The 12,155-nt window shown below is 41.4% G+C and overlaps 2 protein-coding genes across 4 annotated transcripts in view; both read right to left on the bottom strand.

Annotated features, from left to right (window-relative positions):
• Nucleotides 1–12,155, bottom strand: part of MYZAP (myocardial zonula adherens protein) — a 324,346-nt gene that overhangs the window by 239,914 nt on the left and 72,277 nt on the right. The gene's annotated exons all lie outside the window — the stretch shown is intronic.
• The window catches only part of CGNL1 (cingulin like 1), a 155,464-nt gene that overhangs the window by 104,091 nt on the left and 39,218 nt on the right, over nucleotides 1–12,155 (bottom strand). For all 3 annotated transcript variants that reach the window (XM_050796776.1, XM_050796775.1, XM_050796777.1), the window contains 3 exons: nucleotides 5,993–7,609; nucleotides 5,085–5,179; nucleotides 3,097–3,202 (listed from right to left, as the gene is read on the bottom strand). In XM_050796776.1, coding sequence (XP_050652733.1) covers nucleotides 3,097–3,202; nucleotides 5,085–5,179; nucleotides 5,993–7,594 — 1,803 coding nt within the window. In that variant the 5' untranslated portion in view covers nucleotides 7,595–7,609. Of the gene's footprint in view, nucleotides 1–3,096; nucleotides 3,203–5,084; nucleotides 5,180–5,992; nucleotides 7,610–12,155 lie in introns of those variants that run through there.

Below are 12,155 nucleotides of genomic sequence, written 5' to 3'. Positions count from 1 at the left end.
TCTCTTCCTCTAATCTTACCTCTCTCCAAAAGCTGCAAAAGGAATAAACTTTCACAAACACAATGGTATTCACGTCTGTTTAAAATCTAACAATGGCAACCCACCCCCTTCACAGCCTGAAATGGAAACTTCTTACCTAACTTCCAAGGTCCTTGCTACCAGGCTGTTCCTCCACCCATCCTGGCTCTGTGCTCCCACTACACTACATTCCCTCTTTAACATGGCAAACCCATGCCTCTTTATATTTGTCTGTGCTATTCACTTAACCTAGAACACCCCAGCTTCCCTTCTTCTCACAAATAATTCTATGATTTCTTGAGGCAGCATTAGTGTCATTGTCTCTAGAAGGGCTACCCTGACTTCCCCAGTTCAGGCTGGTCACCCCTAGTCTATGGCCCACAAGGACAATCTCAACATCAAGGCCAAAGGCCGCACTCGCTCTAAGAACAAACAGGAATACTTTACGAGTTAAGCACACGCCTAACCTATCACTCAGTAATTTTACCTCCAGGTATATTCTCAAGAGAAATGAGTAAAAGTGTTTACTCCCCTCCACAAAAAAGTACAATAACATTCATAGTAGCTTTATTCCTAATAGCCCCAAACCAGAAATGTACACCAAGAATACACACTGTGTTATACAGATACAAAGGAAAACTACATTTCGATACCAAAAAAGCTACCAGTATATGCAACATTAATGAATCTTCGGCCGAGCGTGGTGGCTCAAGCCTGTAATCCCGGCACTTTGGGAGGCCGAGACGGGCGGATCACGAGGTCAGGAGATCGAGACCATCCTGGCTAACACAGTGAAACCCCGTCTCTACTAAAAATTACAAAAAACTAGCCGGGCGAGGTGGCGGGCGCCTGTAGTCCCAGCTACTCGGGAGGCTGAGGCAGGAGAATGGCGTGAACCCGGGAGGCGGAGCTTGCAGTGAGCTGAGATCCGGCCACTGCGCTCCAGCCTGGGCGACAGCGCGAGACTCCCTCTCAAAAAAAAAAAAAAAAAAAAAAAGAATCTTGATGATATAATGTTGAGGAAATGCAGCTAGACACACAAGAATACACATTGTGAAATTTTCCTTATATAAAAGTCAAGAGAGGCAAAACGACTCTAGGTGATAGAAGTCAGGATATGATTACCTCCAGAAGGATGGGGTGTAATTGATGGGGAAGAAACCCAGGAAACCTGGGTGATGGGAGTGTTCTGCACCTTGATTGGGATGACAATTCCATGGATGCAAAGCTATGTTAAAAATTCAATGTACCGGCCGGGCGCGGTGGCTCAAGTCTGTAATCCCAGCACTTTGGGAGGCCAAGACGGGCGGATCACGAGGTCAGGAGATCGAGACCATCCTGGCAAACACGGTGAAACCTCGTCTCTACTAAAAATACAAAAAATTAGCCGGGCGTGGTGGCGGGCGCCTGTAGTCCCAGCTACTCGGGACGCTGAAGCAGAAGAACGACGTGAACCCAGGAGGCGGAGCTTACAGTGAGCCAAGATGGCGCCACAGCACTCCAGCCTGGGCCACAGAGCGAGACTCTGTCTCAAAAAAAAAAAAAAAAACAATTCAATGTACTGTACCGATACAATTTGGGTAATTTACTTTATATAAGTTATACCCCAATAAAATAATATAAAAAGGATATTTGTTGAAGACTCATCTGTTTGCTAAGTTATACCCTAAGCCCCTGTGTTCAAGACCCTTTATATTGCTTTATAACAGCCAGTGAGATTCCAACCCACACTCTGTGCATAGCCTGTATGCAGGTATACAAAAAAACAAGAATCGTGTTGATAATTTGGACTTCAGAGTTTTAGCAAAGAAATACTGGACTGACTTTAAGAACTATGTAGAGCTCCTCAAGGCGATGTATACGCAAGGAGTATGGTGTAAAGATTCCCCAGTAGGAATTGCGTCTGTGTGTGTATGGCATTGCTCTATTTGAGGTCAGCGCAGCCGTCATGGGTTAGCTGAGTGCCGGGGGAATAACAAGTAGTAAAGATGGTAGGGTGATGCCTAAAATTATCCCCTATATGTACATTTCCCAAGTTAGACAGAAGCTCTAGACAAGTTTCCTATTACCTGCCTCCAGGTATCTTCCTCTTTCCTTCCCATGCAGAATTCCCCTGGGAGGGGAAAGGAAGCTGGACAAGCAGGAAATGAGTTCTACACAAGGTGGTGTAGGATTGAGGAACAAGTGTACAGCCGTACTCTCTTAAGAGCGGCTTACTTCCAGGGCACCAGGTGTGTCTGACATACAGTAGTTGTTTTATCAAATGTGAGAGGGCTCTCTCCCTAAAAAAAAACCTCTATGTCCCCACTCAAATTCAGCACAATCAATCAGACAGGCAGTTATTTAAAAACTAACTTGGCACTCACTGAGCTCTTTCCTAGCCCCTGCGCCACAGCTGGTCAGCGTCACCAGTCTCTAGTCCCATTCTCTTTCACACCTGAAGCTCCAGAGCCTGGGTCCACGCCTGTTCACGCTTACCTTCCGCATTTGCCGACAACAATGCTAGTCCTCTTATACTTATTTTCCCCTTCTAAATCTCGCCATCTGTTTTTATCATCCTACTATAGTCTATGTTTTTTTAAATAAAATATCTTTAAACGTTTCTGGAAAAAAGGCTGTACGGTAAGGCCAAGCATGGTGGCTTATGCCTGTAATCCCAGCACTTTGGGATGCCAAGTTGAGTGGATTGCTTGAGCCCAGGAGTTCAAGACCAGCCTGAGCAACATGGTGAAACCCATACCCTACTAAAAACACAAAACTTATCCGGGTGTGGTGGCACACGCCTGTAGCTCCAGCTGCTTGGGAGGCTGAGGTGGGAGGATAGCTTGAGCTCAGGAGGCAGAGGTTGCAGTGAGCCAAGATCATACCACTGCACTCCAGCCTGGGTGACAGACAGAGACTCCATCTCAATAAAAAAGGTTGGGTGCAAATGAACATTTAAAACATGGGGAGTACTCCTCACTACTCAGGAAATGTCCCATTTATTGCTATAAGCAAACATACAGACTGAAGAAACAGCAAGTTGTTTACCACATTCCATGCTAACTGCACTCCACAAAATACAAAATTTCCATTTACTTGGTTATTTCCTTGTGCACTCCCAGCTGCTCGAGACTTTAAGGTCTGGATTTTCTCAAAGACCAAGTTGACTTTCCTTTTAGTAGCATCGTCATTATCAGCACTTCTGAAAAAGGGACAGCAGAGAAAACAATGAGGGACACACCCATTGGTCTCAGAACAATTTACATGTCATGACACACACACACACACCAGGCACTTTAAGAAGATAAACTGCAGGAGCTGTGAATTCATTAAAGCCTCAGACAAAATCAGTGTGAGAGCAGGATGGATGGTGTCTTTTTTTCCCAAATAAATTACGTGTTACCACTCAATTTGGGACAGGGTTCCCAGGGACATTAGCACATCCTCAGTAAGCTTGGAGAAGACATCCAGTGAACATCTAGCAATCTGTTCTTTGATTCAAATGGCTCATGTCCATTCCAAAAGGAATTCTCCTTTTCTTTGAAGTGGGTTTGTGTGTATCTCTCTCACACACACAAACACACTGTACACTTAAATCTTACACTAAGAATGACCTACAATGATCTTAATTTGTTTAACCTATGTTTAAAAAAATAAAACCCCTAAGCCAAGATTGTCAACATGGCAGTCCTTTGTCTGGGCTTTCACAGCTAACACTGAGATACTAAGTTTTATTAACTTCTACCACACTCCCAGCAATTAGAAGAAAAAGATTTAAAATAAACTTCCTTCAACAGGCACCTCCCACTAAAGTCTGTCTTACTGATGTCTCAATAAATCATGTGCCAAAAAATACATACATAAAAGAATTTAATGAATTTTGGCCAGGTGCAGTGGCTCACGTCTGTAATCTCAGCACTTTGGGAGGCAGATGCGGGTGGATCACTCGAGGTTAGGCGTTAGAGATCAGGCTTGCCAACATGGCAAAACCCTGTCTCTACTAAAAATACAAAAATTAGCCAGACATGATGGCGCACACCTATAATCCTAGCTACTCGGGTGGCTGAGGCAGGAGAATCTCTTGAACCTGGGAGGTGGAGATTGCAGTGAGCCAAGATCATGCCACTGCGTTCCAGCCTGAATGACAGAGTGAGACTCTGTCTCAAAAAATAAAAAAAAAATAATTAATTTTACAAGTCAAAATTTCTTCTACCTTAATCTTAACATGGTAAAGTCTTCCACAGGGAGATACTAATAACCAGTTCTTAGCTAGATGAATCTTTTGGGTTACTTTTTTTTTTTTTCCTTTTCAAAAGATCCCCTATCTTATATTTTGAGCCTTACTATTTTGTTAGCTCTAAAACTGACAAATAATTGTAAGGCACAATACAAAAATATACAGTATTTTGATACCAATGAGGATTTGCCAAGTGGCTGGTTTTCAGTCATGTAGGCTGTAAAGCTTTGTTTTTTTGTTTTTTTTTTTTTTCCTTCTTCTTAATCATATCTGATGAGAGAACTGAAACAGAAACTTCAAATCCCTTGCTCGAGTTCCAGCACAGTTGGTATCTAAGTAAGGGCTGAAACCCTGATTATTCCAACTCAACCACCAAGATAAGCATGGAAAGCACTGCTTTTAAATGACTCACACATGCTTTAAAAATAATGGAAGCAGGGGCTCTTGGCCAATGTTAACTCTGGGGAGGGGAGGTGTTTGTACTTGTAACTTCTAAAGGACTAACATTTCGTGGAAGAACTCAAGGTGACGGCAGACTCCATTCAAACCTGAAGAGTAGACACTCTTCCTATCTTTGAATTTGCTTTTGAAATAGTAAAGAGTCATTTTTAAAATGTATTCATTTTAATTTTTAAAGTGTGGTGTACTTTCCTACACACCCCTCCCAAAACCCCCACCCCATACCACACAAGACAAATGCCATCATGAAAACCCCAGCCATTGAGTTTTAACCCTCCAACGGCTGGCACAGGGCAAAAAAGGAAGGTAAACATTAAGCCCTCAGAAAAGGAAATTAAGAATCCCACCAGAAACAATACTTTGCTCTTTCAGAGGGAAAATCACTAACCCTTCTTTGAGGTAATTGTAGAGAATCTGCTTAGCTGTCTCCTCATTGGTTTGCTGAGTGAGCTCTTGCTGGCCCTTTAAGAGATCCGGTGTGGCCTGGAACATAAAGCCTGTTGTTAGACCTTGAGGATGAAGTTCCCAGAGGCTTCCAAACACAAAACAATTCCTCCAGTGAGCATCCTCCTTAGAGGCAGTTACAACATTTACCAGTTTCATAATCTTGGGGAAGTTACTTAACTTCTCCTCGCCTCAGTGTTCTCACCTGTAAATTGAGGTTAATAGATACTACCTGCACAGGGTTGGTGCAATCCTGTAATATATAACAAATAGTGCTTAGCACTTAGCTACATTTTTTTTTACCATTTTATCAATATCATTATTTTTTATTGTCACTATCAAAACACTAAACGTACCACTTAGATTCTATCACTTGATAATTAACCTAAATGAAGATTAACCTAATTTTTCAGGCTAGAAATTAACCCAGTCACTCAATTTTATGAGGAAAATTAATATATCTACACAAACCTAGCCATTCGGCCTCTGTGTAGAAACAAATTCTGCATACTTTCAGATTTCATGCATACACAAACAGAACAACTGAGCCTCTCTATAGCGTCTGCCAAGTTACTTTACAGAGAGATCGCAATGGGAATCCAGCTGAACTTCAAAGGACCCAGAAAACTATACAATTGGCAGTAGGACATCGTGAGTAGGACACAATTGGATAACGAAACAGATCAGCTGTGTGATTCCTGATACAAGATTGAGGATGTGTAACTCCTATGGCCTCATGCACCATGAGTACATCATTAGATTATTTAGAAGGAAGAGGAAATTTAAAAATAAATAAATAAATAAATAAATAAATAAATAAATAAATAAAAACAGGAATTGCACTAGTGTTACCTGAGTATTCGAGGCCGAAGGAAATGTCTTCACAGAAATTTTCTTGGCACCAGAATCAGGCGAAGTTGCTGCTGCCCGGTTCTGTAACATCAGCGTGGCAGTGGCTGTTTTCACCTCCTCCTCCTTTTTACTCTGTGCACCAAGGGAGGGCGCACGGATCACTGTACCTTCCTGAGTACCTTTGGTTTCCAGAACTTTCCCATCTATATTCTGCTGGGGAGGCCTGGAGTGGGCACATGGAGCCCCGTGCGCTGCTCCCTGCAGCTTTGCAAAGGTACGGCCCACGCTCTGTTTCCCACGGCGCTCCTGAGACAGTGGCCGCTGCGGGCACACCTGGGAAGGCCGGAGGAGGTGTTCGTTTGACTTGCCCAAGTTCCTACTGAATTCAGTCAGGTACTCGGAGTTCCCTTGGAGGCCAAAAGGAAAGGCGCTATCCACGCTTCTGGATCTTTTCCTGTCATCTGGATTAATTCTGTTTCGCTTCCCAGTCCTTCCTCTTCTCTGAAGCCCAGGTTTTTGATCAAATTTTTCAATTAACTGATCCACACCAGGAATTGATCCCGTATCAATATCCCGTCCAGTTCCTGGCAGGAAGGGGATATACCTTCTGTTTTCATGACGATTGACGTTGTCGGCATGGATGGCACAATCCTGATCATCCAGTAAAAACCTGTACAAAGAGTTGGCAGACGTGGGAGTTGTCGATGACGAGGAGGACCTCCGGGACCGAGCTCCATCCAGGACGGGTCCCGCTGAATCCTGTCGCCGGAAAGGAAGAACATCTGGCCTGGTTTTCTTGGTTTCGGGGTGGGCATGTGGGCTGTGGGCAGTCAGGGGTCTCCCGCTAGTGGAAGGGGCCTCCTCTCCCACCCTCTCCTTGGTGCAGCTCTGAACGTTGACACACACTGAGGTCTGCTTTTTAGGGTCCTCTATGACCACAGAGCTGCATAAACGAATAGCTGTCACACCAGATTTGGCCAGGTCATCCAAGGAGGGACTGGTAGGCTGGGAATTGCTAGGTTTGGGAAAGCAAGTCCAAGGCTTCTTATTATTGATGCCTTCTTCTGTCAACGTTTTTAGCCAATTACTCTCAGGAGGCTGGTGATTTTGTAAGTTCAATTCATTCTTTTCAGGGTCATAGGGCTGCAAAAGCTCTGGATGCCTCTGAAAGTTCAGCACGTGAGATGGCTTCATGGACCCATCTTTGCGATCTAGAACTCCATTCTTGCCTTCATGGAGAGGGGACTGTTTCAGGTTTCTTACTGGGCTAGGCTGGGCGTATGGATTTTCTGGAAGCTGCAGTTCTTCACTGTTCTCCTTTAGCACAGAACCATTGCTGGAATGTAGAGGCAGGTTATTTATCACTGCAGGGGGAAAGGGCGGTCCATTTTCAGAAAACGATGTGCCTGCTAGGCACCGTTCTGTGTTATTCAGGACAATGTAGGGGTGACCATCAATTCCCTGGACCCGAATACTGACACCGTAAGAGCCTGCCTTGGAGTTCTGGGAACTCCTCGATTTTTGGGTATCATCACTTGCGAGTCTCAGATGGACCCCATATTCCTGCTGCACATGTTGATATTCACCGAAATACAGCTCCATGGTTCACTGTTCCAGCTACCAAGGAGAGATGGGGTAAAAAGAGGACATTAGGTTAGAATTACATCTGTTTAAACGAAGATTGAAATAATTAGGAAGGGGAAACTTCAAAGTTCAAAGAAAACAAGACATTTTAAACAGCAAAGACACCTCAGAACCAAGTGCTGAAGGGCAGCCCTCCGGTGACCAAGCAGGACTTTCTGGATGCCCTTCAGCCCACGTGGCCACTGAGTTTGACAACACTGGGCTTGAACTCTGGCCTGAAGGCAGACAACCGGTGTAATGACCTGACACCTTTGGCATAACTTCGTTATTCTGACTTTGTTATTCTGTTTTGGGCTGTTCTGGTTGCCTTTTCTTTTTTTCTTTTTTTTAAGTTTAGTTGGTTTCCTGAAGCTCTATGCTGTTTATTTTTAACCAATAGGATGCTCCAGTTACCAGCATTTGAGAGTTAGGTACTTTTCCATGAAAATAATTAAGAGCTAAGGAATTCTGATGCTCACCATTTTTCTTTGTTACTCTGTGGTTCATTTTCCTCTCAAACTACTTTCAGCCTTTTTTATGCACAATCTTGCTTCAAAATCTTTAACACTACTATTGGAATATAATGTTTCCAACAGTTTTACCATGAGGAATCAGTTGTTTGTGAGACTGACAGTGAAATGAAATGATTATAAATCATTTTCAATCTTTTCTTCTTACCGAAAAAGTTCAATAGCACATTGATCTGGAAAATGTTATTTAAAAAATGAAGAACACTCAGGGCTCTGTATTTTGTGATGGGTCCTGATGCCAAGAATAGTCGCCATCGCCTTTCTGGTGTGTGGCCAACCTTGTCAGATGACTACAGACAGCTCACCAAGCAGGATGGCCACCCTGCCTCACACTCCGAGGTTCCCCACCAGAAATTCACTTGTAACACTGCAAAACCGCAACGGCAAAGGGACTCCGGGAAGAGCAGTAGCAACTGGTCACAAACAGCAGCTGTCTCTTTTTTTTCCCCTCCACTTTTGAGAGACTTTTTGAGTTTTCTTTCTATTCTAGAGTCAATCTACTAGCACATTTTCCAAGAAAATCATCTGTTCCATCCAATTTTCAAATTTATTTGCAGAATTTGGGTAGGAGAAATCATTTCATTTCTTTATTATCTAATGTTGTATTTTCTTCTTCTATTTCCTGATTACACTGGTAGAATATATCTGTGTATGTATTTTTAAAATTGTTTCCCTAAAGAACTAGCTCCTGGATTTATCAAGCTTTTCTTTAATTTTCAACTTGACTGAGTTCTAGTTTGATTTTTATTATTTCCTTCCACTTTCCTTTGTTTTACTTTGTGGTTCCATTTCTAAGTCCTTGACTTGCTTTACTTGTTTATTTTCATTCTTCAATCACATAAATGGTGATTTGTAACTAAGTCACTTAAAAATTATGTCAGCTCCTACTAACAGACTCCCACATAGCAGCTTAAGACAGGAATTTTTCCCCAGAGATAGGAAGTCCAGGGCTGAAAGAGACCGGGGATGAGGAGCACCCCTTCTATCTTTCCACTCATCTTCTTCAACATATATTAGACCCCTTATGATTACAAGATAGTTGATCCGGGATCACATAGGCCAAAGGCTTAGGCCAAGTGACTCAACTTTCTTTTTAAATAGCTTTCCTGGAATCCCCACCTACCAATAATCCTTTATATCTTATTAGTGAGAACTTAATCATATGGCCACCCCCAGCTGCAAGGGAGATTGGAAAATAGGGTGCTTTAGCTGGTCATCAACATGCAACAAAATCAATGTTCAGTTAGTAAAAAGAGAGAGGAGAATGGACTTTATAAAGGCAGCAAACAGTTTCTACCTCAGTAATGTTTCTATTGCTATTTTCTAGGTAGTTTCTGTTTGGGATTTTGATTTCTGCTTTGACCCAAGAATTGATTTTGAGAAAGTTTTTGCATATGTAGTATTTTGTTTCTGTGCTGTTTTTGTTTGGAGGGTCTTTATTTGTAAATGTTGCTAATTTCTACCTGTATTGTGGTCAGAAAATGAAGTCTCTACCATTTCTTCCTTTTTAAATATATTGAGCTTCCCTTTGTGAGCAAATATGTGGATAACGTTTGTCAATGCTTCATGGGTGCTAGGTGTAGTCTCCATTTTAAGGGATAACATTCAAAATCTATCCATCTGTACAACCTTAATAATTACGTTGTTTGTCTCTAGCACATCTTTACTTGTTTTGCCTCTCTGTTCTGTCTTGGGGCTTCCTGAATATATTCAGTTTCCTACAACTAGCATAGTGTTGTCAGTTTTGCTTGGTGATAATTCTTTTAAATCTAAAACATTTTAGATACCATCATTTACCATTTTAAAGATAGGAACAACTCAGAGAGGTACATTCATCTGTAATATTTATCTTATCTCACCAATTTCAAATATTTCATTGTCAACTTTCATTTTCAGTTATACTAGTATTTTTAAATAATTTATGTTTTAATCAAAGTAAAACAATATAAGTGAAAAACCTACATTCTTCAGCTTCCCTTCCCTGATCCTGAACACATCACCCAGGAAAAAAAAAGAAAAAAAAAAACTGCAAATTTTAGCTATTTCTTCTAATACTTACCTCCCTTTTGCTAAATAATATTCCTGCCTGTGATTCCTTAACTTATTGGTTCTACGTAGGATGGGTGCTACACCATACATACAAGTCTCTCACTTGGCTAACCTACCAATAAAAAAATCAAGAGTCAACTATTTACATTACTATGACAATATAAATATTCACTAAAAAGTTATATACTATGGTCTTACCGAACTTTTCTTATAAAATTTTTACTTTTCTAGAGTTAATGATTGAATACTGTTTTACTTGTCTTTTCCATATACCTATCCTTAAATCTTTCCCTCAACTACATTACATCTGTTAGATGCTTATCAGTATTAATTTCCGGATGATCAAAATATCAGGTAATTTGGTCATTTGGTGACTTTTTTTTTACAGTCTTCCCTCCTCCTGCCCTATATTAGGGTCTCAGTGCTCTCTTCCTTTTGTGCTATATTATTTTCCGGGTTTCATGTCTTCCTCTTTGTTAGTTTCCCCAATTGGTCTGATACAATACACTTCCAGTAGTTTTCTAAGAAAAAGTTCAATGGAGAAAAATATTTGACTCCTTGTATTTTGAAAAATGTCTATTCTATGCTTACTTTTCATTGGTGGTCTAGCTGGACATAGAAGCCAGGTTAGAAATAATTTTCATGCTATTTTTTAAAGCTTTGCAAACTTCATTATCTTTTAGGTTCCAAGGATGTTTTGAAGAATTCTGAAGCTATCATTGTACCCTTTCCTTTGTGTGTGACCTGTTTCTGTTCCTCTTAAAGCTTTTAGGACCTTTTCTTTATCACTGGTGTTCTGAAATTTCATAATGGCATACCCAGGTGGGGGTTTTATAAAATTGGGCAAAGTGGACACTTTCATAAAACATAAGCACATAATATATATATGCTTCCAATTTGGAAATTCATGTCTTTAGTTCTCTAAAATATTTTTGCAATCTTTCTGTGATAATGTTCAGATTACTATTTTATTTTGTTCTTGGTTTCTGCATCTACTATAATAGCAATGTTGAATTTTTTTAATCACATTTTAATTTTTCATATTTCTTTTCTCTCCTGCTTTTTAACTCCATCTTTTTTGTTCTACTTTTGAGAGATACATCTTCAACAGGTTTTAAATTCCGGTATTTAATTTGTAATACTCAATAGCTCTTTCTTGTTCTCTAATTGTTCCTCTTTCATACATGTTATTATTATTTTGGATATGAAACAGCTTCTCTCTGCAAGGATAACTTTTTTCAAAAAACATGTTTTCTCTGCTTTCTGCAACAGCACCATCTTCTGCAAGGTTGCTCTTTTCCTGTTTTGACCCCTACCTTTCATATTGAAGACTTTGGTGATACACCTGATACACCGCGACTGCCTGATCCTATTTAAGAACGAAGGACCAAAGCAGATTGGTGGCTCTGCACATGTGGAGAGGACTTATTAGTTGATGAGTGTCAATTTTAACATGAAAGAAAAAAGTATTCCACTGAAGAACCCACACATTTCAGTTATCTGGGGGCATTTTTTTCTGGACTTGTTCAATTTCTCAAGGAAAGAGTCTTCCAATTCATTGCTGGGGCTGTACACGCCTGGTTGCTGCCATTATGGACAGAGCAGAAGAGTGACCAAGCTCCCAGCTGTCATCAGTCTCTCTTTTAGTCACCTCCACCAACACCGCAACACCATTCCAGTTCCATTTCTCCAGAGAACAGACCTCCAGGCTGCTACTGGGGTCGGGAAGGGAGGCAGGGACAGGGTGCAGGGTCTATTTATGCTGGTTTTAATAACTCCCTATATTTGGCCTGTCTCTGTGGCCTACTATGGTAACAATGCCTTCCCACTTCTAAGCCTCTCTGCGGTTCTGCAGACAAAGCACCTCATTTCAGCATTTCAGTGGGCACTTCAGGTGGAGGGGTCTATCCCTCGGCCAGCCCGGGGACCACCCCTGAATCGTTGCAGGAGTTGCCACCAAA

This window comes from Macaca thibetana, chromosome 7 (genome assembly GCF_024542745.1).
Source record: "Macaca thibetana thibetana isolate TM-01 chromosome 7, ASM2454274v1, whole genome shotgun sequence".
In the NCBI taxonomy this organism is placed as follows: domain Eukaryota; kingdom Metazoa; phylum Chordata; class Mammalia; order Primates; family Cercopithecidae; genus Macaca; species Macaca thibetana.
The sequence above is the reverse complement of the archived record's forward strand: the minus strand, read 5'-3'. Positions and strand labels throughout refer to the sequence as shown.